Here is a 24,905-nt window from a genome sequence, read left to right as displayed (position 1 = left end):
GATGACTACTTTTTCAGATAGGGCCAAGTTGGTTTGGATAACATTTAAGAAACGAAATCATCATTTGCAAAATCCTTTTCGTATTATAAACAGGAAGGAGAAATCGACAAAGAGGGCAAATAATAAACAGTAGATTTTCTGTGAGCTTAAAAATAAGACATGTAGCAATTTTTGGTTGAATGGCATTTCAGATGTGTTGAGCAGATTGGCTCTTTGTGAATTATGTGTTTGGACACCAAAACGCTGAGGTCACTGCTGATAAACAGGGGGTCTCTGGAGCCGTAAATACAACAACTACAATAGAAGCAATTGGAAAACACTGTCCAAAGGTTTATAACATGTACAAATCTCTGCTCTGTGTAAGTGGTAGTTCTGTCAGTGTGATGTGTGGGTTACATTAGGTCGCATAAACAAGATGAGGCATCCAAAGAGAAAGCTGGGAGGGGGGGTGGGGAGGGGGGCGCAGAGGGGAAGGTTTCAATTAGTTCAGACGGCTGTTTGTCTGCAGGTCCGGCTTTAAATGCCAGGAGAGGCTCAGACTCACCACAGATCAATAACAGCCTAGAGGTGAAAAGGTGAAGTTGCAGGCTGTGTTTCCAGGAGGGGCCGCTGACCTTGGTGCTGAAGCGTGGCTCAGGCGCGTTTCTCTGTCTTCACGCATGAAGCACTTAAATAATGCATTTCGTTTTGTTAGTATATGTCCATCATCAACATGTTGGTCTCTGTGTTATTATTATCCGCCTTCTGGTCCGGGTGGCGCTATATATATATATATATATATATATATATATATATATATATATATATATATATATATATATATATATATATATATATATATATATATATACACACACAAAAATGTAGTTGATAGAGATATTTCACCTCCACGGGTTATAAAGATTTCCTTCCAACAGCTGCTTTCACGCGTGTCATCAGATGACGTGTTCACCTCTGAGCTGTAGGCTCACAAAAAGAAAAAGAAAAAGAAAAAAAAGCTGAATATTAATCCCACTCTGGCTGCAGCAGTGGGCTTCTTGGAAACCCGTCTCGCCGCGCGCACTACCCGCACGTCACTCGGCTGACATCAGCACGCGGTTTAAGTACCTGCAACCTCGCGCGCTTGAACCAGTAAACATAGCGGCTGCTTCTTCATGTGGCCATGCTGAGGACTAAAGTGAACAGTTTCTTATGATTCACAAACTTTGCAGGCATGGATTAGCTTTTCCCCCTAACTTTTTTTCTGCACTTTACTCAAAGTTCCAACTTAGTTGCTGTTGTTGGGTTGTTTTTTTTTTTAGAATGATTAACGGAACTGCTGCGTTTGGGGAACTGGACACCAATGTTTCTGAGCCGATGCACTCTCATCTCCTCAACCACAACCTCACGACCTTCCCCGCGCTCCGACTCGATTCTAAGTCGCTGGTCACTTCAGCCACGATGTTTGCCGTGGGAGTTCTGGGGAACCTCATCGCCATCGTCGTGCTGTGCGTCTCCAAGAAGGAGCAGAAGGAAACAACCTTCTATACGCTGGTGTGCGGGATGGCCATCACCGACCTGCTGGGCACGTGCTTCACCAGCCCGGTGGTCATCGCCACGTACGTGGCCAGCCGCTGGCCGGGAGGCGCGCTGCTCTGTCATTTCTTCTCCTTCTCCATGCTGTTCTTCGGCTCGGCCGGGATGTCCATTCTCTGCGCAATGGCGGTGGAGCGATACCTGGCCATCAACCACGCGTATTTCTACTCGAAGCACATAGACCGGACCATGGCGCGCTTTGCACTCCTGGTCATCTACCTGGCCAACATCGTGCTGTGCATCATGCCCAGCTTTGGCTTCGGCCAGCACGTCAGGCACTTCCCCGGCACTTGGTGCTTTCTGGACTGGAGGTCGGTGGATCCGGTTGGCGCGTGCTACTCCTTCCTGTACGGCGGCGTCATGCTGCTGCTGATCGCGGTGACCGTCATGTGCAACCTGGCGGTGTGCAGGTCTCTGGTGGGGATGAACCAGAGGACGGGGATCGTCAGGACGGAGCTGTGTGAGCACAGCGGGTTACGGCGTCGCTTCCCCCGGCTGTCTTCTGTAACCTCTGCCGCAGAGATCCAGATGTTCTGGCTGCTGGTCTTCATGACCATCGTGTTTTTGGTCTGCTCCATTCCGTTAGTGGTAAGTTTGAATTATCTTCAGCATGGTTCTATTGTGAAAAAAAAAAAAAAAACATATTTCTGTTTACATTTTATTTGCTTGCTTTTTACTTGCCAGGTGCGAATCTTTGTGAACCAGCTCTACGACCCCTCCTACATGTCTGCTGGGGGGAGACCTGACTACCAGGGCGACATGCTGGCGATCCGCTTCGCCTCCTTCAACCCCATCCTGGACCCCTGGGTCTACATTTTGTGCAGAAAGAACCTGTTGCTGAAAGGCTGCGGAAGGCTCAAGAGTGTGATCACCCGGGCAAAGGACGGCCGTGGGGACGAAAAGAGCTGGGTGGAGGGTCAAAACTCCCCCCCATCCATACACAGCAACGACACCAGTTACGCGTCGTTGCGCACGGCCAGCTACAGGAACGAGCCGCGGCTCCCGCTGTCCATCAAGAACACCTCTTTCACAGACTTTGCTCTCCGACAAGCGTGGGAGTACGACACGGCGCGGGTCAACTTCCACCCGTTCAGCGTGGAGTCCGCGGCGATCATCGGCAGCGAAGAGGAAGCAGAAGCAGCGACTCACCCGGGACAGGACGCGGCGGAGACGGCTTCTCCGGGGCGGGGCGGCGTGGTGCACGTCCGCAGAGTGGACATCGTTACCTGCACGTTCAGCAGCCCGAGCTCCAGTCAGTCTGCCAAATGCTTCTGATGCCCTCAGGGTGGGCTCCAGGGCCGTCCAGAGACATTTAATGAGCCAGGGGCGCAACAAGAAAGAGGCTTTAGTCAAGAAAAAAGACAACACACCGATATGATTTAAAGCATCCCAATAAGTGCCTCTTGAAGGTTTTCTTGAGGTTATTGCTCAGTTCCACTCACCCTGTCTCTGTTCCCCAGATGGCTGCATATATTTTTCTATCTGTTTTTGTTTGCTTCCATTTGTCTACTTCCTTTCATCAAACCAAATGTGTCAAACTCATGGCCCTGGGGCCAAATCTGGTGCGCCATAACTTTTTATGTGGCCCTCCAGACTCTAGGAGTCCACACAATGGTACGTTCAAGACAACAGTCGGGTGCTTAAATATCATTTTATTAATCACATCAAAACAGTTTTGATCAGTATCCTGCTAAATGTGTTCAATATTTATTTTTAAGAGGAGATATTTATTAATATTTCAACAGTTTGATAATGGGTAGTTTCATCAATACATTCTACTTTGACCGGATCTTTGAGGACATTCATGATCTTGATGTGTCTCAAAATTAAAATCATTTTGACACCTCTGCCCCAAATAATCAAACATCATATAAAATGTTAAAGCTCAATTTTTACACAGTCTGCAACTTCCAAAAGGAAAACAACACTTTTATTTATTCAACTATGTCCATAATGTCCAGGAATGATTTGTGCTTTGACACCACATTATTATTTTTTTCACCTCCTGTCGTCGTGGGGCCTTTCTGCATTTTATGCCATTAGTTGCACTCATAAACAGGACAAAGTGTCAGAATGTTTACAGATAGTCTGTGACAGAGAATGCAGCTGAATTTTATAAATACAAAAAATAAAAATACTCATAAATCATTTGGGTGCTGAGCATTTTCAGCGGTTTTAGATACAAACAGGAAGGCTTTCTGACGAGGTTGGCACAACAGCATGTAAGAAAATCAGGCTCTGAACAGGTTTTCTATTGCTTATTTGCATAACCAGTCCGTGAACATGGGCGCCGTCTTGTGGTGAGCAAACAGAAAGCATTGTAAAAAATAAATAAATGAAAAACGTTGAGGCTGGAATTAGTGTCATTTAACTTTTTCTGATTTGGAGCCAAGTTAAAGTGTTTATGTGTTTTAAAGTAGTCAGAACATCTGGGAAATAAAACCTCAAATATTTAGACTGATCAGTCGGACCTCAGCTGGATTGATCTACACTGAACATTATTATGAAATCTTTATTTTATTTGTGAAACAGCCAAAAGGAACATTTTGGTGTCTCAGAACGACCTGATGTAGGAAAACATGAAAAGCACAATGTTTACAGTGGTCAAGGCTGAATTGAAATAGTGTACAGTGATTATGGATGCAGTGTTGGCCTGTCTCTAAAAGGTTCTTTTGGAAGGTGGGCTTCTGTGGAGGAGTGAATGTGTGTGTGGTGTCAGGGGAGTGAGGAAGCCTTCCAGATCAACCAGGTGAATGTTCTCTCTGCTGTTGCCTGCTGACTCACAGCTCAGTGACTTGATTCCATTTGTGTTTTTGTGCAAGTCTAGTGAAGAGTTAGCCCTGTAAACCTGTGGCTCTCTACTAAAGAGGCAGGTAGCAGTCATGTTTGTCCAGGTCCAGGACAAAACACAAAACAAAGCTGCTCCAGAAAGCAGAGTGAGAGGAAAATTCCCTGGTGGATAATTAGGGGAAGAAATGTTTTGGGAAGTCTGAGACCAAGCTGAAGCTGTCAGTTGGATTAATGGAAACCAACTCCATCAGCATATTGGAGTAAGATAAAGTAAGATGAGGCTTGTAAGTGACCAAACAATGGGATGTCAAAGAAAGTTAAGGTGGACATTTTTGCAGGAAGGGGAATGTGCGTCACCACTAAGGGCTGCACATTATATCGTAGTCGATATGCCATAATCGCAGTATGTGCAATATTCATATTACAAAGGAGTGCAATCATTGTTGGCTAAAATATTCAAAGTGTTATGAACTTGTATTTTTCATGCTAATGTCATATTTAGTCACCTAGATAGCATTATTTAAGTTTGATGTAATTTCATTTCCTAATGTCTTCATTGCAGTATTACGGATATCCCCTTTGCAAGGTTTCTAATATTTTGCAGCCATATCATTAAGAATAACTCTCAAATACAAAGGATTAGGTTCATTTTTAACAAGATGGCAGGAAGATAGCATAGCTTAAGGTGTTATTCAAGTCATCTGTTTAAAAATTGTGTATTTTTTCATATTGAGGTAAAAAAAAATCACAATGTCAGTTTTTTCAATATTGTGCAGCTGTAGTCCCCATAACAACCAGGGAGTAAGGCAGATTTAAAGACATGTTTGGGATTAACCTGGGTATTAAGGAAAATCAACTCTTTTAAGCTTTATATTATGTTCTGTTATTTGGTCTTCAAAAACATACCTGGAGTGTTGACTTGATTATTTCATGCATGTTTGAGGAATCCTTGAATCTCCCTGGGCAACCAGTCAGGTGCATAAACACTTGCTCTTACCAAGTGATGTGTTTTCCACACAGCTCCTGATTGGACTTGTGTCAGAAAGCATAGGAGCTTCTTAAAGAGACAGAGACTAATTTCAAGGCATCAAACTGCAAAGTCATATTACTTTTATGTTATTTTTGATACATAAATCATTTTCATGACAATGGCAGTTAACATAGTTGCTTGTGCTATAAAATTACACTATGTGCCTGGAAAACACATAACACTGTCCCTTTAAGAAGAATTTTAGTAGACCATATCTTTATTTCTTTTTCCTGGTTATTGTAAGTCTTACTTCAACATGTTTCATGCTTTAGAATGTAGAAAAATCTCATTACATGTGGAAAAAAAAGACATTTTTCAAAGGTTTCCTCTCAGCAGATTGCCTCAGCAATGTTAAAAAAACAGGTTTCTGCCAGCAGGTTTCATGATCTAACAAGCTAATGAAGTATTAGCTGTTTCACACACTGCATTATACTGGAAAGTAAAATTCCAATTTGTAACTTTTATTTGAAACCGAAACACAGTGAGATTTGTATGTTTGTGTAGAGACATGGGAAGCCACTGAATGTGGCCCTGGTTGCAGACCTCTGATATCTAACTGTGGAGCAAAACCAAACAAAATTTTAATAATTAAAAAAAAAAAAACATAAAATACCACACAGAGTAATGTTTTAAATTAGACATTTACAAAAGTTAAATATAGTTCATTTGGAATCACTTCCCCAATAATTGTTAGTTTCTTGTTGTACTTTATTTTTATAACCCAATGTTTAATTTTTATGGTTCTGGTTGTATTTCTTCTTCTAGCAGTGTTAAGTTTTCTGTGTTTTCAGCCCAATCACAGCAAAGTGTCCGACCAAAATGTGGGACATTTTGTTGAACATCTTAAAAACACTGTACCACCTCATGCAATGAGCAAGGCCTGGTCAGGATGATGGGAAATCCTGCATTTAGCCACTAACCATGAGTCGAACCAGCAGTGTTTTCTGGTGGTGCTGACTCACATGCTGCTCTTCAGCCTAAAACTGGATTTGGGAAAAAGTTCTACCAGCATCTGCCAGATATCTTCATAGCTCCCAAAATTAAAGCACAAGACAAAATGAGGTAGTAGAATGTAAGGTCTGAAGCTGTGCATAGTGGAACTGGCGAATTTGAAAGCTGTGGAGTGAAGAGCAGAGCAGAACACGATTTCCACTTTGGCCAGGGACGGAAATCTTCCCAGGAAAAAAATCTGCTGCAGAATGGATCTGTGATTAGGAATGTTTTTGTTTTTTTTTTCTTCTAAGCACTGGCGCAGAAATATTATATTATTCTACCCCATGGGTACAAGTTGTGTATGATCCTCAGAGATTAATGCTCGAAGTGGAAATGTTAGTGCCATCCACTGTGATGTTCATCCATCATGTGTTGCTGTTGATCTGTATGCTCTCATTTCCAGCACTGCTTTATTTGTTATGTGTGGAGTATTTAATGTAAACATTGTGCATTTGCTAGGTATTCATATTGCATATTTTCATTTTTAAGATTTATGCACGCACACACAGAAAAATGTCTTACTTATCAGACACTTTCAGAGATTTATGTTGGATCTGTTGGTCGTGAGGAAAAATAAATAAATGAATAAAACTTTAAGGCTGATTGTTGTCGTTTGGGTTTATTTGTGTGCAGAGGTGCGAGCTACGACGCAAACCTCCCAGGTTAAATCGGTGCTTTTCAGCTTCGGCCACCAGGTGGTGCTGCAACCTCAATCCACAAGGCGGCAGGTTTCCAAAAATGATTCAGTCGAGGAAACTGACCACAGATGTTTGAGCAGTACAATGATGAAACTATTTAGATTTTGAAAACTTTATTCCCTAGGAGGATAATGCCATAGAAAAAATAGAACATTTCATAATAATAATAATAATAATAATAATAATAATAATAATAATAATAATAATAGGTAACAGCAAGTGTCATATGAATTATGGAACCACTACAATGCATGAAAGACAGTTGGAGGTTTTGTTACGCAATTTCAAATTTTCTGGCGGCCCCAGAAAATTTCGTAGGGGTGGCACATCTCTCTATATATATACTATATACAGGCTACTACAGTGGCCTGGTCACCATCTCGGCTTTTAATGGCCTGAAAGAATAGATGCCAAATGATATCCCATCCAGAAATGTTTGAGCTCCTATCAGTGTGAGGTGTTTTCAGTTGTCAAGGCGTCTATGTGTAGAAGTGAAACATTCAGGTATTCAGGACTTGTGCAACGTCTCCTTTAAAAAGACAAACAAACTCAATAGTTTGAAGGACGTGATCATCTCATACCCACACCTCTTCGCTGCAACAAGCCCAGATTTGTGAAAACAAACAAATACTAAGTTTGTTTTAGAAAGCAAAAATGATGACAACAGCCAACGACAATAAACACAGCTTTTCAGATCCAGCAGCGACTGCTGGTCAGCTGGCTGAAAGAAGGCTTCTACCCTCACAAAGCTTCCTGGCTCGCACAGAAGACAAACCCAGCTGCAGTCATGGTGTAGAAACTAGAAGAAGAAGAACCACCCAGCACTCCTTTCAAAGTAATGCTGTTTTAAAGTACGGCTGACAAGCTACAAGAGGCATGCGTGTTAAACAGCCGCTGGAGACTCCACCTGCAGGAAGCCTGGTTAACTAACCAACTAAAACCAGCTTCTTGAATTTGCTTTAAGGAGGAGACCAGAAAAATGTCCAATATTCTGGCCCTAACATTACCAGTTGTTCATTCTGGATTTTTAACAATAATAAATATTTGGCCGTATTTGAGCCGTATATCTACGGCTCATTTTAGCAGCCGTAGAAATACCTGTAGCTCTTCAGTTAAAGGGGAACAGATCATGTCCTGTTTAAAAGTTTGTGTTAATACCGTGGAGCTGTGCTGTTGTTACTTCATGTTATGAGAGTTTTTTACTGGCCCATGTCTACAAGTTAGAATCAAGACTGAGAGGCGACGTTGAGGTAAAACAAAATAAATCAGGATCATTACGACAGTATGGAGGATTATTTACGTTCTGCTGGTTGGGTTGAACGGTGTGAGAGAGACAGTAACTATAGTTACGGTAACTGTCTGGTTTGTGTTCCTGCGTTTGGAAAAATGTGGAAATGAATCACTGAGACGGAGTCAACAAAAAGCAGCTGCGAGGGTGAAATGTGAATCTTGGCAATAAATAGATATATTTGTATCTACATTATAGAGTCCATATAAAACAGCTCTCATATGAAGCCATAATAAATAAATAATTTATCTGTAATAAATATATTTTACTCTTACACAGTAATACATGAAGATGCATGGCATCCATTAGGTTGAGTTCACCTGAACGTATAGAAAAAGATACAATGTGAGGTCTCTGTTTGTGTGTGTGGGGTGGGGTGAGGGGTGGACGTGGGGGGTTGGGGGAAGAAAAAGACTGTTGGGGTTTTTTGGGAAGTGCTGGTTTCACTGTTTGCAGTAAGCGTTTAGTTAAAGTTACAGTATAAACACAGTGTCAGTCCTTTAACTAGGCTTTTTTGTTCTTTTATCTCAGGTCTCTTCCAACAAAAAGTCAAAACAGGTTTAGATAGGAGTTTTGTTTTTGCTTGGTTTTTTTTTCGGAGGAGTTCTGGGACCCGCAGGTTCCTGAATCCCGTGTCCGACATGGATGTGAAAACAGTCTGTTCATTCCCTGCTGCTGCTCCACATTAGTCTCTGATTTAAGCCCTTTTTCTTCCAGCTGCGCCCAACACACGGCTCTGTAACTTCCCATGTGTGACAGTGCCTCCCGCTGGGCTTTTTTTTTTTTTTTTGCACACAGCGCCGAGCGTCCGTTCAGCCGATGCACATGCAGCTGGCAGCTGAGAGCGACTCTATGGTCCTCCAGGTGGTGGAGGTGTCCATGAAGGAAACCGGCTCGTAGCGGTCTGGCCGGCAGCAGGGGTTCCTGCTCACCTTCCGGGCGACGCGGCGCGGAAGGGAGCCGTTTTCCAGCAGCGCGTTCAGCGCCAGATCGTAGTTTATCCTGGCGCTCTGGCAGGAGCCCACGCAAAACTTAAAGAGGACGATCTCGTCCGAATCGAAGCCCAGTCCGAGGTCCCTAACCTTCATCTCTTTCTTCTCCACCCGGCAGTCCCTGCTGCTCTGCTTTGGGGGCCGGCTTTTACCTTTCCCCCTTCTGTCCGTGTTCCCTGCCTCCTCTCCTTCGTCCTCTCCTTTCTTCCTTCGCCTCTTCTTCTTCTTTTGCGACCCCTTCGGCTGAGGTGCTGTGGGGTCGGAGGAGCGTGGGGAGCGCCCCGCCCAGCGGACACTGGGATGGTCATCCAGCTCGTCCATTACAAAGGGTTCTGAAAAAAACAACAAAAGGATGTAGCAGACAGAATGACAGAAGACACACAGGCTGGATCCGTGTAGTTACTGACATAATCAGTTCTTCAGGTCTACAATCCTGATGCTTTTAGATTCACTCCTCCTGCACACCTGAATCAAATGAATGCTTCTTTACCAGGATTCTTTTATTTAACCAGGTGATTTATTAAGAACAGAGCTGAACAGAGCTGAACCACTGCTGGAGAGAGAATTCAGGTGTGTTGGAGTGGAGTTGGCCCGCTGCTTCAGATCTAAAATACAAACCTTTACAAAACTGTTTGTACTGGTGAATTTTTAAAATGTTTTTATCGTGTCCTGTCCCGCACGGCGGCGCTCAGAGTTGGTGTCTGAGTGTCAATGTGAGGCTCTGCAGATTTACTTTCACAAGTGGAGCGTTATGACTTTAGCTGTTATGCTGCGCTTGATATTTATATGAAACTTTATTAGAAATACCTTTAGGTTTATTTCAAGTGTAATTAACGTGAAAATACACGGTACAAGTGGATACATGATATATTTGGTGGCAACCGCACCCCAAAGTAGAGTATATCTGAGAAAACATCTGAATTTGAATCAGGAATATTTTTGAACACTTTGACACATTCCAAGCTTTTACTCTGTGTCTTTTTCTCACTGTTTTACGTGGCACAACATCACAAGGAGGGCATAATTGCATAGTCGAAGGAAAATTATGGTTCTCAAATAGTTTTATAGATAGAAATTTGAGAAGTGTGACACACTTTTGCATTTAACTCCCCTGAGTCAGCATTTTGTTGCTTCCGTTTCTTTTTTGACAAACACAATTTTTACACAACATGACTCGAGCTCAGCCAGACAGGATGGACAGAATCCGTCAAGTTCAATTTTCTGGTCTTACCACAAACTCTCTGTTGGACGTAGAGCCAGACTTTGATTAGGCCACACTACACATGTATGTGCTTTATGAATTTAATTCTCTATGCCCTCTGGTTAATGGCCATAGGAATCCTCTCCACAGTATGATGCTGCCACCATCGTGTGTGGTGTTGGCAGCATGAATGATCTCTTCAAAGAAGCTTTCTGCCACTCTGTTCAGTTCTCCTCTCGTCTGACCAGATCACCTTCCTCCATGTTTGCTGTGTTCTCGTCTTAGCTTGTGGCAAACTGCAAACCGTTAGCATGAGCATCTTGGCTGCTTCTCTTCTAGGTTGTTATCGTTAATCAAAACTAAGGAAATAAGAAAAACTAAATGCAAAAGAAACGTTTTTGCTAACCGATATAAAAATAAAAACAAGAGTTTGCAAGTGAAACTGTAATGAGCGTTCGCAGAGCGTCACGCCAGGAAAAGCAGAGAGAAAGCACCAGAGTCCAATTTGGGATTATTTTGAATATAACTGTTTCAGAAGTGTTCTGCAGAAAAACCAGATATAATATGTAGGAACATATTAAGTTGGGCCTTAAAGACCACTTCATCGTGTCCATGATACTTGCTTGCAGGTGCTCTTATTGTGTTTACTTGATTTTTTTTTAAAGTTTCTCTGCCACATACCTTTCATAACTGTAGGTCTGGTCAATCATTTGGCCACAATTTCTAAAAACTGGTGACTTTCTTGGGTGCACACACGAATGATTGGCAGCACTAAGACCCGCCTACTGCATCTGATTGTTTCTAGTTAGCACTTAGAGAAGGAAGAGTAACTCCATTTTTTCACAGATTAACTGTCTCATAATGTCACGACAGTGACAGTTTCAACAAATATGTGAAAAAGTAGGGTTTAAAAAAAAAATCTACCCACTGCAGCTTTAAAGGGCATAAACACATTTACATGGCATTATATTAGCATGTTCCATTAAAGCCCAGACTCCGATCAAGTGCAGTGGGCTTTGTCTGCAGTACCGTAGAGAGCGTGCCATGTGGGGTAAGGCTTGCTGTCCTCCTCCTGCTCCTTGTCCTCCACCACCTCTGGCAGCGTGACCGGAAAGTCTCTCCCCTCCTGAGCCTCCAGAAGGCCTGCAGCATGGTTCAGGTCTGATCCCAGTCCACCACCAGCAGCAGCAGCTCTCATGTGAGCTCCTTCCACCAGAGGCAGCAAGGAGATGAGCACCCACAGCAGGACCTGAGCACAGAAAATACAAACTAGAACTCACCTCTAACTCCACACAGCACACCAAAACGCTACGCTGTAAAAACACTAAATGTTTTTAAAAAAGTGATTTTGGTCTAGTTTCTAGTGCAAATATCTTAGTAAAGTTGAAATAAGACAAATTAACTTAAAAGTAACTTTTTAGCAAGATATAGAGGCTTGTTTTAAGTAAATAATTTCTTAATATTAACGACACAGTACTAATGCCATTGGCAGATTATTTAACTTATAACAAGATGTTTTTCACGTTATAAGTGAAATGATCTGCCAATGGAACAAGTACTCTTTCATGAAATTATTTACTTAAATTTCATTGATATACATTCATGTTTGTGGTTGCAACGTCACAAACAAGGGCTGTGAAAACTTTTGCAAGCCACTGTAGGTAAACTTATGATGATGAGTATTAGGGATATGCTAATAAAAAATTAAACATTCAACAAGTAAAATTAAGAGAAGCCATAATGTTACGAAATAAAGTCATATAAGAATATTGAGAATAAAATTGTATTATGATTTTATTCTTGTAATTTTATGGCTTTATTCTCATAATTTCATGTTTTGCATTTTCTTACTGTGGCTCTGATACTCTACTGTAACATCCTCATTATCATGAAAACTTTAACAAATAATTTAACATAAATTCTGAAAAAAGGAGGTAAAAAAGCAAGGCGAAAAGTTTGTCCTTGACAGAATTCCTTAAAAACTCTTGATATGAATTCGCATGTTCTGTTTGAAGTGTCTCCCTCTCACATATAAAACCCTTAATAATCAAACTCCATCATACAGCAGAGATCTGATTGGTCCAGATGTTCCTACCAGAGCACTTCATTCTCAGTTTGCAGGTTTATGCTGGTTCCTAGAGCTTCAAAAACTAGAATGGGAGACAGAGCCTTTAGTTAGTTCTACTTTTAAGGCTAGGCTTACTTTTAACTTTATGTTTTCCTTTTTTTATTTCTTGTAGAGACTACATCTTATTTTTCTCTAACAGAAAGTATTCCTCAGTGCTCGTGTTTCTGCTCCGTCTCCTCCAACCTCCAGATGGTGGAGGCAGACGGCTGTTCACACTGAGCCAGGTTCTGGTTCTGGTTCTGGTTTTGCTGGAGGTTTCTTCCTTTCGAATGGGAGTTTTTCCTCTCCACTGTGGCTACATGCATGCTCAGTATGATAGATTGCTGCACAATGCAATCTGCTGGGTTTCCTCAGATAGAAAACTTTTAAACTAATTTTAATCATAAACTGAACTTGTTGTATTGTTTTTTTTTGTATGTTAGCATGTATGTGTCAATGGTCCGAATTGACACATACATGTGTCACTTTGTAAAGTGCCTTGTGATGACGTGTTGTGAATCAGCACTGTACAAATAAACTTTTTTCGCTGACTTTGTTATTCTTACATCAGTGGAAGAGTGAGGAAACTAGACTGAGCGCAAAATGAAGATAAAGGAGAGGATGTTCCTGACAAACCTTGGCCTTTGCTGACATGACAGAAGAAATGTGTCTATCCTTCCTCCAAACCCTCCATCTGGTCCCACCTGGAGAAACAGAGGAAGAAAGGCAGAGAGGAATTTCAGAACAAGAACAAGGCTTCACCTCGTCAGCTTTCTTTATACCAAAAAGACAAACATAAACCCAAGGCGCAACAAATGGGTAGTGTGAATTGTATATATTCACAATTGTCCAGATACTGTAACCAAGAAAAGAAAAGCCCCGCGGGCCCCCGAACAAGTCAGCATGTCACATAAATCACGTCCTCAGAGCAATGAGGACAGTGTTTTTGTTGCTGCTTTTAGAAAAAGAGACGTGTTTTCTGCCAACAGCTGCGGCTAGTGTCGGCTTGTCGGCTCATACATCCAAGGAAACAGACCCGGTCGAGCAACAAAAGGCAGCATCTGTGATAGTCTTGTCAAAGACATTCTTGGGGCTATTTCTGTGACAGAGGTACAAGCAGGGGAAACTAGGCATAGCCGGGACCCTCCGTGGAGGTCCCAGACAAAAACCGCAGAGAGGCACCGCAGCTGATAAGGAATCTAACTGATGCAGATGTTTATATATAGTACGTGCGCCGCTGAAGATACTGTTGTCGGTCGAGCAACCGTGACATGAGGTCATTCGCTTCGGCTTTTGTAAAAACCAAACGTCATTGAAATTATTACCTGTAAAAAAAAAAAAAAAAGAAAAAAAAAAAGGATTATCTTCTAAATGTTTCAAACTTAGTCTGTGAAAGTAATTGAAACTCATGAATTATTTTGAGAGACAGTCACCTGTCTCTCAAAACAGGAGAGACAGGACCTTCTTTGGATCTTGATCCTAAGATCTGGATACTTGGAGATTTTGAGTCCCTGAAATTATGTCCTTGCAAAAGATACTTTGTTTTGGTGGCGTCGTCTGCGGCAATAAAAAATGGAAATCTCCAAAATCTCCAAACCAGAAATGTTAGATCAACGGACTGTTGTTGTGATGCTTAGTTCAGGCATTAACAAAGTTTGACTGGACATGGACTCCATTCTAATGAGATTGGACCAGAGGGATGATTTGTATCAATTTTAATGTTATTAATTTTTTTCTCATATTTCTAGCCTTGTAGATATTTGTGTGAAATGTAATGCCAGGATGAGGCTCAGTGCCTCCAAATCCGAGGCCATGGTCTTGAGCCCGAAAAGGGTAGAGTGCCTTCTCCGGGTCAGGGGGGTCATCCTGCCTCAAGTGGAGGAGTTTAAGTATTTGGGGATCTTGTTCACAAATGAGGGAAGAAGGGAGCGGGAGATTGACAGGCGGATTGGGGCAGCGTCTGCCGTGAAGCAGGCGCTGTACCGGTCCGTTGTGGGGAAAAGAGAGCTGAGCCAAAAAGCGAAGCTCTCGATTTACCGGTCAATCTAAGTTCCCACCCTCATCTATGGTCATGACCGAAAGAACGAGATCACGGATACAAGCGGCCGAAATGGGTTTCCTCCGCATGGTGGCTGGGCTCTCCCTTAGAGATAGGGTGAGAAGCTCGGTCATCTGGGAGGGACTCAGAGTAGAGCCGCTGCTCCTCCATGTCGAGAGGAGCCAGTTGAGGTGGCTCGGGCATCTGGTCAGGATGCCTCCTGGACGCCTCCCTGGTGAGGTGTTCCGGGCACGTCCCACCGGAAGGAGGCCCCGGGGAAGACCCAGGACACGCTGGAGGGACTATGTCTCTCGGCTGGCCTGGGAACGCCTTGGGGTTCCCCTGGAGGAGCTGGAAGAAGTGGCTGGGGAGAGGGAAGTCTGGGCCTCCCTTCTGAAGCTGCTGCCCCCGCGACCTGACCCCAGATAAGCAGAAGAAAATGGATGGATGGATGGATGGATGGATGGATGGATGGATGGATGGATGGATGGATGGATGGATGGATGGATGGATGGATGGATGGATGGAATGCTACATTAAATTTGTACTGCATGTATTGCTGAGTAGAGAGAATGTGTGGGGTGGGTGAGGTTTACTTTTGTAACTTGTTTCTCAACCAGAAATAGTATGTACTGTTGTACACTACTCATAATTTTTAATGTGTTGTGAATTCTCAAAAAATAATATATCCATACAAAAAAATACATGAGACATGGTCGGATATAAGAAAAAGTAGTAAAATAAAAAATTGGAGCAAAAAGAAGCTAAACTGTGACAGAAATAAGGAAATCTTTGGCGTTTAAAGGAAGGCTTAAGTAAACAGTAATGATTTCAGTCTTCATTCAAAACGGAGGAAAGTTTCTGATCATAACAGATTATATATACTAGAGCATATGAAAAAACATGCAGCATTCTATTAATAATTGCGATCTGGTATTTGCGAACAATATAGATTGGTAATGGGCCAGAAATATCTGATCGGTGCATGTCAAGTAGAATATGAACCAGAAACAACTTTAAATTTTTCATGTCTTTGGTAGGACTTTGAATAGGTTGGAGTTATGATGCAATGTAGAAACTTTCTGAAAGTGTTTTCTATAAGAATGCAGCATATAGCCTAGGGCTGCGACTAAAAGTTGTTTTAGAAATCAATTATTCTATTGATTAATTTGAGTTAAAACATGGGCACAATTTGCAGATTTTTCCTTTAAACCATTCTTTAATACAATATTAGAAACACATAAGAAAATGCAAATAAACAATTCAATCTCTTTTTTAAACAGTAAAATAAACATTTTATTGCCTAAAATGCAACAGCAGCATTCCCTTAGTGAGCACTTGATCATTTGTAGGAAAGGATTCACCTGCAGCTAAAAACATTTTTCTCTAATGGAGATTTTCATGGTCATCACAGATAACAGCCTGAACAGCTCAGGCCTTTCTCCTGGACTTGACATCAGGACAGTGAGGGGCTGGTCTGGTGACTCACTTTTGGAAAAGCCCATTAATAAATGAATACCAAAATATGCTCAACAGGAGATTTTTTTTTCTCCCAAAATTTGAACCAGATGAAGCTGAAACTATGACACTGGAGATATATATATATATATATAGATGCAAAATATATCCTTTTTTTTTAACAGTTTTGGCTTAATTACTGCTCTGACCGTGTTGTTCTTACAGCACATTACCTTTTTTGACTCTGTATACTTCAGTTAACAATTAATTGATTACTAAATTAAGTGTTTCCTTCAAAAATCGATTCATCACTATTCATACAATTAATTGTTTCAGCCCTAATACAGTCCATTATATCTTTTAATGGAGAGGTTTGCAAGCAGCAGTTTTTCTTTGATCCATTCCCTGGTATTTTCGGGGAAATGCCCATTGGTGTGTTGTTATTAGCAAAATATTAGTGTTGCATGTAGCCAAGCAGCTTACAGTAGATATAGAAAAACAACAAAAACTTTGGGGTTACACACAGATTTATATCACTGCATATTATCCCAGCACTGTTGGGAGAGTTGTAAGTTCGAACTCATTCTCAGCCAACATCAGCAAACTTTGTTCAGTGTTTATTAATGAAGCATTTCTACATGCAAACAGTGATTAGAAGGAATCAGTAGCTGGCTGCTCCTTCTGGCCTGCGAACATTAAACAGTGAGAATGTGATGGAACAGGTAGAGAACTGGAACACAGATGTGACTTTATGTCTGTAATCTAAAAAGCATTTCTCTAATCTATAGATAATCTGGAAGCTGTTTCCAATTAATACGTACAATTGTGTTCAAAATCACCAACCACATCCACACTGGTTCTAGTAGACATAGTTCTATGCTGCAGACCAGTTTACTAGATGTAGTAGAGTAAAAGAAAACCAACAGAGCCAACCATCAAGACACTGACATCCTGTTACTGTGTAACTGAATCATTAACTGAAAGTACAAATGCATTGATGCACTGATGCTAATACCTGTATCGGTACCAATATTGAAAAAAAACAAATCTAGATTGGGTATCAGTGATAATGTACTTGATCTATGAAGGCAGATCTATTTGTTTTTGCCAGTTTCTTTGTAATTTATTTCACATTGGTTTTTATACTCCTAACAAATTAAAAACAACTTTAATTTGTAAAAAACAAATGAAAGTTGTTTTCACATGTTTGACCAAGCTTGTGGAGCTGTTGGTGTGTTTAAGTGAGCTGTACTGGTGCAGAGATATAAAATAAATTTGTAATTCAATATATTTAGGTCTGTGTTTAAGTCAATTCAGTATCAGCTGATACTAAACCTCAAATATTGATGTTGGTACCTGAAGGGAAAAACGTGGATCGGTGCGTCCTTACATGACTTCAGCTGGTGAGGATGTTCAGTCTGTAAAATACAGATGGGCCAATACAGGTACATGTGTTTTATACTGGTTGTAGAATATCTTCTCTGAAAACATGAATAAAGCTAATTCATAGTATTGAGAGGAGCATCATACTTTAAATAAAACTAGAGCGAAGAAAATGATCCACAGTAAAGATAAAACAATCTCAAATCAAATGCTTTAAAATACAAACCAAGACCAAAGAGGCTTGGACCAAGAAAGAAAGGAACTTCTAACTCGGAGGTCTCAAACTGCATCCCTTAAGGGCCGGTGTCCTGCACCCTTTAGATGTCTCTGCCTCAGGCTCCACTATCAGCTCATTAGCAGCTTGACTGCATGCTAATGAGGCAGTTTAGCCATTTAACTTAAGTGTGTGGGACAAAGGACACATATAAAAGTCGCAGGACTCTGGTCCTCGAGGAATGCGGTTTGAGACCACTGGTCTTAATCGAGCAAAGAAAAGCTGACATGTCAAAGACTCAGCCATAGATCACAGAAGTCACCTACAAAAAACACTTTTATTTTCATATTATAAGTCAGAAGTGTCCTTGCAATGTTGCAGCTAGCTTAACAGGTACGTTTATTTTGGTCTGAAATGATCCAAAGTCATTTGATGCAGTGTTTATTTGGAGAGACATTCATGCGGTCATTGTTATAAAGTTACAAATAACATGAACAGATTGTTATGAGCCATTAACATCCCATAATCCACCAACGTCACTGGCTAAAAAACAAACACACACCTTCAGGGTAAACAATCTGCAGCAGCTGCAGTCTGTAGCTCACATTCCGGTTTCCTTTCACTTTTCCTTACATGAGATAAAAAACTGTTAAGACACAAGTCTCAGACCACGAGTACAAGCCAAGTCTCGAGTTTTTAGGGCACGATTCCAAAGTCTGAAGTCTTTTATTTTTGTGACCTAAGTGCAATTAAGTTGCCATTTCTGATTGGTTCCAGACCAACATGGTTAACAGTATTAAGAGGTCAGTCCAATGGCCAGACCTCAAATTAATTTTACTGACAGTTATTTCCTTTTTACCTTTAGCAATACATTAAATATAACATTTCAATGAAATAAAGGAGAAACAAATGAAACTGTAGATCTGAAAAAGAGTCTCAGACATTTGCTTTAGTCAAAGGAAAGGTGTAGTTTTCTAACTTTTTGGATCCAAATTTTTCCACTTTGTTGGTCTATAAAATGTTTTTAGTCCATTTCCAGCAACTAAACCCAGTGCTCTATTAAACTAGACTGTCCATGAATGCCTAAGTCTGTTTTTGAGTAACAAGTCAATAGATGTTTGTGGCCTGACTTACTATAATAAAATCAAAGCAAAAACAAAAAACAAATGACTAATGGAAGAAAAATACTGGGTTTTTTAACCTAACTTTCTTCCATTTAAGAATATGGAAAATCTCAAACCAGAAAACAACAAAAAGCTTCCATCTGCAACAGCTCCACTTGCTAGAGGACCAACTTTGTTCCATTCCTGAAATGCAGCCGAGGGTGGGCCAGGCTTCTGACAGCCCTGCCCTAAATGTTTCAGTTTCTGAAGATGCTGACAATGCTATTTTTTAAAACTGTTTAATATTCATTTATCCAAAATTGTTTTTAGATTCATACAAAATGCAATATATTTATCATATTTTGATTTGGGGTAGAATGTGCAAAGTTCCAGATGCATTCCAGTTGCATTTATCGAAATTGCTCACTTTCTAAATTTCTCTCACACACAAATTCAGTAGTTCGCAACATTTATTCATAAGATTTTGCCTTTTTTACATGTCAGTTTTAAATGACTGGCTGTGTTTACACTACAAAAGCAAATCCAACCCAAAGCTGATAAACTTTTATATCCATCCATAAATGGCGCTGCTGTCTATGGATCAATCCGTCTATATTCTTCTTTTACACATGCAGGTCACTTTGGGGACATAAGTCATTCATGTAGAAGTCTGATTGTGAATGCATTTAGTTATCAGTAGAACCACACAAACAAGCGCACGCGCACGCGCACGCACACGCACACACGCACACACACACACACACACACACACACACATGGATTTCAGCAAGAAATTGCACCTGAGCATGAAGATCTATTGTGTCTCTCAGCTCCTTTAACAGCATGACATTCCTGAAATATTGGTTAGGCTTTGGTTCTGGTGGCCCCCAGCTGGCCACTCTTAAAAAACGTTCCAGAGGCGGCCCTCAGGAGTACTGTGGAGCGGTGAGAGAGAGAGAAAGAGAGAAAGAAAGAGAGCTGATTTCAGGCTAAAAGCAGATTAAGGTGCTAATGCGCCAGCCAAAACAGAGCAAGATTTTATAAACTAAAAGAGAAAAAAGCTCTTTCTCTCTGCTATTTTTAAGTTAACCTGCTCGCTCGCCAATAATCACATCCATTCAACATTAAACATCTCACTTGTTTAAATCTGGCATGAACATTTTAGTAAACAGCACTCCCGCCACCATCTTTGAAACCACATCTATCATCTGTGTGAGGCTTTGTTTAACCTTGGCAATGAACTGAGGCAGCGCTGCGCGCTAGATGTAGCACCCGGCGGCGCGAACCGTTCGCAGATCTCTAGATCCCCGGCGATATCTCCGCAGCTTGTTTATTTAACAGTCAAAATTAATCCCAGCAGTTGTGTGTTTGTAACGGGACGGAAGACTGGCAACAGGTTATGGATCACGGCTCACGATAAGAGCCGCTGATGCATTTATGCAATCCTACATGTCCCAGCTGTGGTGATCCAGTCCAGACGAAGTACAGTTGCACAAACTGAGGGGGCTGACTGGAAGAAACTAGAAGAAAAGGCAAAACTGAGCAAAATTAGGACCTACAACCTGCATGCCATCAAGGCGAACTTAAAGCAGACTGCTGACTCAGTGGCTCCCGTCCCGCTCTGTCCCTGAGCTGATTTAAAACCGAGCAGCAAAGTGAGCTGGGACTGATGCTGCATGTCCGAGTCCCTACCGCCACAGCTGGGAGCGTTTAGCTGCTTTTAGATCAATGAGCTGGGAGTCTACCCCGGCCGGTCTGCTGGTTCATTTCAGCCCAGCACTCCGGAGCTGTTTACAGCCCCACGCCTGCAGCCTTTTCAGGGTGAGGTTAAGGGAGTTGGGGGGGAACATGGAGTGTGTCAGTTCTTTAGCTGCTATGGAGCTGATGGTGTTTATGAATGTCTCTACGTGTGATTAGAGAAGCCAAGCATGTGTTTTTTTGCCCTGTTTAGCTGATTAAAGCCTTTGGTTTATCCATCAGGCTGCATGTCCGCTGCAGGGAAAAAGACTTCCTGTCAACTCCCATTTACACTGTTGGTCCGCTGCTGTCCAGTTGCTCTTCACAGTTTGTTTAGAGGATAAACTCCCTGAAAGCAGAAGCCCTACAGTTACAAGAGTTGCGTAAAAGAGGCAGTATTATGTAAAATTAAACTTTAATGAGCTTTACATCACGTTATAATGTTATTTCCTCAAACATACCCAGAGTGTTGCTTTGATTCTTTTTTGCATGTTTGAGAAACACTTTAATCTCCCGTAGCAAACATTCAGCTGAACGAAAAATGTCTGGGTGGACCTAGCCCCGCCTTAAAAACACAGCTCCTCCTTAGAGTTGCAGTTTCCAAGCTTCCGAGTTTCTGAAGCCCTCCCCGGTGACTCTTCTTTCAACTCCGTCATACTAGCCAGCATCAATTAGCAAACACCTGCTGAAACTGTGCATGTGCTGAACTCATTATACTAGCTACTTCTCAGTGCAATGCTGGAAAAAATCTTGTTAAAGAGTTAGTAGAGGACCCATCTTGTGATAACTTCCTGAAGGCATTTCAGAATGAGCAAGAAGTTTTAAAGAGCCCAAGGCGTTAAATTACAAAGTCAGATTTTTTTTTACATCGTATTTGTACATACAGAATTTTATAACAAGATGTAACATAGTTTCTTGATTGTGCTATAAATTGGCATTATGTGCCTGGAAAACACATAATACTGCCTGATGTCATACTGGTTGGATATAATTGAGAACAATCTGAGATAAATTGATAGTGTTACAGAAATGATACATATGAGGTCATGCAAACATATAAGATGATGCAACCGGTCTCAAAATTTGTGATTTCTTTTTGCTCTGTTTTTCCAAACCAATAAATGGGGATTTGAAGTTTTTTCTGTAACTTCTCATCTTGTAATCAGATGAAGTCTCATCTCTAGCATATTAGGTTAACCTCTACAAATGATTTCAGTCAATGGCAATTAATTCATTTCTTGAGCACCTATAAAGGCCTGAACATGTGATGTGTTTTAGAGTGCATCATTATTCATTTAAACAACATAAAATGAAAATTTGAATTAAAACATTCAGTTGAATTAAAACATTTGCATTTAATGTGATGTTATTTCCCGAACATCACATTAGAGATGATAAAAGCAACATGTGTTTTTTGTCTATAAGCTGTTTCTAAATGGGAAAATAAATTCAGTGTGTTTCCGATCTGTGTGCAGTTACCCCCTCAGAGCTGATCTGTGCCCACAGAGTTTTCATAAACCTCTCACCTTGTTCCAGAGAAAGAGCGCTCTCTTGTCTAATATATGTGGTAATGACCTCCCATTAGGGACGCGCTGTGTTCTGCTGTGGATGTATGTATGTATGTATGTAAAATGCTCTGACCTCCAGCTTCAACCTGTCACTACTGTGGTGCCTGATTGCAGGATCCAGGAGAAGGGAGGGAAAAAAACAAAAAACAGAGTAGTAAATCACAGCCGGCTCAATAAAAGACACCTGCGGTGTAAGAGGAGATGGAGGAGAGGGAGGCTGAACACCCGGAGAGCCGCCTGATCACTAACAGACACCGGGAAACCTGGGGAGGTCCCAGAAAGTGAAGCTGGAGGAGATCTGCTGGGGCTCCAAAAGCACAGAGACGTACAAACTGGTTCTGTAGCTTTGCTTTAATCTAGCGTATGACACTCTGCTGACAGGGTTTGAAGTACTTTCCATAAACATGGTATGCAAGAAGCTCTAGGCTATTACATCACCTGTTAAATTTGTACTCTGATGTAGTGAAAGAGTCTAAGAAGTGGCCTCCAGGAAAAAGGGCTGCTCAGGACAATAAAAACTGAGATAACTCTCCCTTAAGAGTAATTAGAAGTGTCCTATTTTCACAAATCAGATGTAAAGCCTATTAAACTTTTATTGTGTTTTTGAGTCGTTACGAGTGTTTATCTTAAACTTTGGACCACATGAATCTCTCCGTTTTAATAATGTAAGGCAGCCACAAAGTCAAGGGTGAAAAAGCAAAATGGGGGAAGTGATAAAGAGAATGAGATAATTAAAAAAATATGATAAGCGAAAGTAGAGTTCAAAACACGAGTTATGTCCAGGGGAAAGAGAAATGAGGGAAGGATAACTGAGCCACAGAACGGGGGGAATCCAAAAGGAGAGATAAGGGCCAAAACAGGGAAGAGGGTGATTGGGAAAATGAGAGTGCAGAAAGAGAGCGCAGACTGAAGCCGATCACTCTGTAATCCCATAATCCCTGCCAGGCAGGCAGGATATAATTGCTCGTTAGTGCCAGTTTCCACTCGGAGGCCTGTCACTGCAGGAAAACCACAGAGTGCAAGCTAAATGAGAAACAGATAGCAGGTCCCATGCCTCGGTTCAGATAGGTTAGACAGGGCCCCGGCCTCTTCAACTCCCTGCATGTGTGTGCACACACTTTTTGTCAGCAACCTCCATTCTCTGGATATTAAACAAGAGATACGTCTCTACTTTCTGTTAATTTCTCTTCGTTGCTAAATATCAAGGCCACACACAAGAGGGAGGCCCGAGGGTAATCAGAGATGTGGACGTCACAGAGCCTGGAGGAGGATGGTGAAGAGAAGAGGGGAATCTGAATGATCTCACCCGTCCAGGTGGTTTTATTAACTGACTGACAACATGTGAGTGTGGAGGTGTCGGAGAGTGTTTCAGGCCAGGATCAGGCCGGGCGAGAGGCAGGGAGTTTGAATAATCTGTCAGGAGCAGGGTGCCTGTGAATAACTCGAGCTGTGCTGGCGTGGGTTTAATGAAAGGTGTAATTCCCCCAAATGACCAATGATGAAAAACTAATTTTACAGAAATGCTGTATTCATTCATATTTCATATTGATTAAAATTCCACAGGAAAAATGCATGATGGAATCAGATGATCTTTACCCTTATTGGCCCCTCCTGACTTGTCACCAGCTGTTTGGGAGGCTCAAAAAACCTGTTTTTTCAACCAGTGAATGCAAATGTAGCACTGACAAAACTGCAGTTCTTATGTTAGCCTGGCCTGTCTGCAAAAATTAGAAGCTACAGACACTTTAAAATGGTAAAGCTACTGTTCACTCACACAGCAGCATGGTGTCACTGGATATGAATATCACTGTCAAATAAAAAGATAATGGAAAAAATAAAACAACTCTATAAACTTAATGACAGGACAAAGTATATGAACAGTTGCCGTGGGTTACTTAGGCATTCATCACCTTCCCATCTCCCACCACAGGCCTAATGACACAACCTTCTCATCCACCAAATAATTTACATGCCTCTGCAGGAGCATATCCCACACACAGGCACACACACGCACACGCACACACACACACACGCATACACGCATACACACACACGTGCAAGCACGCATGCATGCGTTTGTGGTTTATGACACCATTATGCCTTTTGGAGTGTTTATGGGGACACACCTTGCCCTTCATCTGGTGAACACAAAAAGTAAGTCAAAAATTTTTACCCTACACATACCAGACACAAACATACACACACACGAACACGAGTCATGGTTCAACAGCCCAAAAATGTCCATAAAATATTCTGCTGGTTTTAAATGGTGTTAGCCACTGAAAAAGCAGAGAGACTGTACTTTTCTCTGGCTTTATTTAGCATAGACTGGTGCTGCCCTTCCCCCACCTGTTGCTTTAGGATCCAGGAAAAGGATCCTCTATATATATATATATATATATATATATATATATATATATATATATATATATATATATATATATATATATATATATATATATATATATATATATATAAACACTGCTCAAAAAATAAAGGGAACACTCAAATAACACATCCTAGATCTGAATGAATGAAATATAATTGACAATAATTTCCATCTGTTGTCTATTCCATTTGCACAACAGCAGGTGAAATTGATTGTCAATCAGTGTTGCTTCCTAAGTGGATAGTTTGATTTCACAGAAGTTTGATTTACTTGGAGTTATGTGTTGTTTAAGTGTTCTCTTTATTTTTTTGAGCAGTATATGTATATATAGTGTGGGATAT

At 41.3% G+C, this 24,905-nt stretch overlaps 2 protein-coding genes across 5 annotated transcripts in view; one reads left to right on the top strand and one right to left on the bottom strand.

Moving 5' to 3' along the window:
- The first annotated feature begins 877 nt into the window (after positions 1-877).
- ptger4c (prostaglandin E receptor 4 (subtype EP4) c) lies at positions 878-3,359 on the top strand. Its single transcript, XM_008433388.3, has 2 exons — positions 878-2,163; positions 2,260-3,359. Exons 1-2 carry the CDS (start codon positions 1,192-1,194, stop codon positions 2,848-2,850), a joined length of 1,563 nt encoding a protein of 520 aa, XP_008431610.2. The 5' UTR covers positions 878-1,191; the 3' UTR covers positions 2,851-3,359.
- A 3,823-nt stretch (positions 3,360-7,182) lies between these two features.
- Positions 7,183-24,905, bottom strand: part of LOC103479139 (uncharacterized) — a 31,266-nt gene continuing 13,543 nt past the window's right edge. Inside the window, exons 1-5 of one of the 4 annotated variants that reach the window (XM_008433390.3) lie at positions 18,330-19,619; positions 17,527-17,588; positions 13,311-13,378; positions 11,597-11,816; positions 7,183-9,698 (exon numbers count right to left, since the gene is read on the bottom strand). In XM_008433390.3, the coding sequence (XP_008431612.1) occupies positions 9,187-9,698; positions 11,597-11,816; positions 13,311-13,328 (750 nt within the window). In that variant the 5' untranslated portion in view covers positions 13,329-13,378; positions 17,527-17,588; positions 18,330-19,619 and the 3' untranslated portion in view covers positions 7,183-9,186. Of the gene's footprint in view, positions 9,699-11,596; positions 11,817-13,310; positions 13,379-17,526; positions 19,620-19,670; positions 19,806-24,905 lie in introns of those variants that run through there. The other 3 variants (XM_081598719.1, XM_081598720.1, XM_008433389.3) reach the window with 3 other exon arrangements.

This window comes from Poecilia reticulata, chromosome 17, assembly GCF_904066995.2.
Source record: "Poecilia reticulata chromosome 17, P_reticulata-male-v2, whole genome shotgun sequence".
Taxonomy (NCBI): domain Eukaryota; kingdom Metazoa; phylum Chordata; class Actinopteri; order Cyprinodontiformes; family Poeciliidae; genus Poecilia; species Poecilia reticulata.
The sequence above is the reverse complement of the archived record's forward strand: the minus strand, read 5'-3'. Positions and strand labels throughout refer to the sequence as shown.

Coding starts and splice junctions, on each gene's coding strand:
- ptger4c (XM_008433388.3), top strand. CDS start 1,192: ATGATTCACAAACTTTGCAGGCATGGATTAGCTTTTCCCCCTAACTTT. Junction 2,164..2,259: donor TCTGCTCCATTCCGTTAGTG/GTAAGTTTGAAT, acceptor TTTACTTGCCAG/GTGCGAATCTTTGTGAACCA.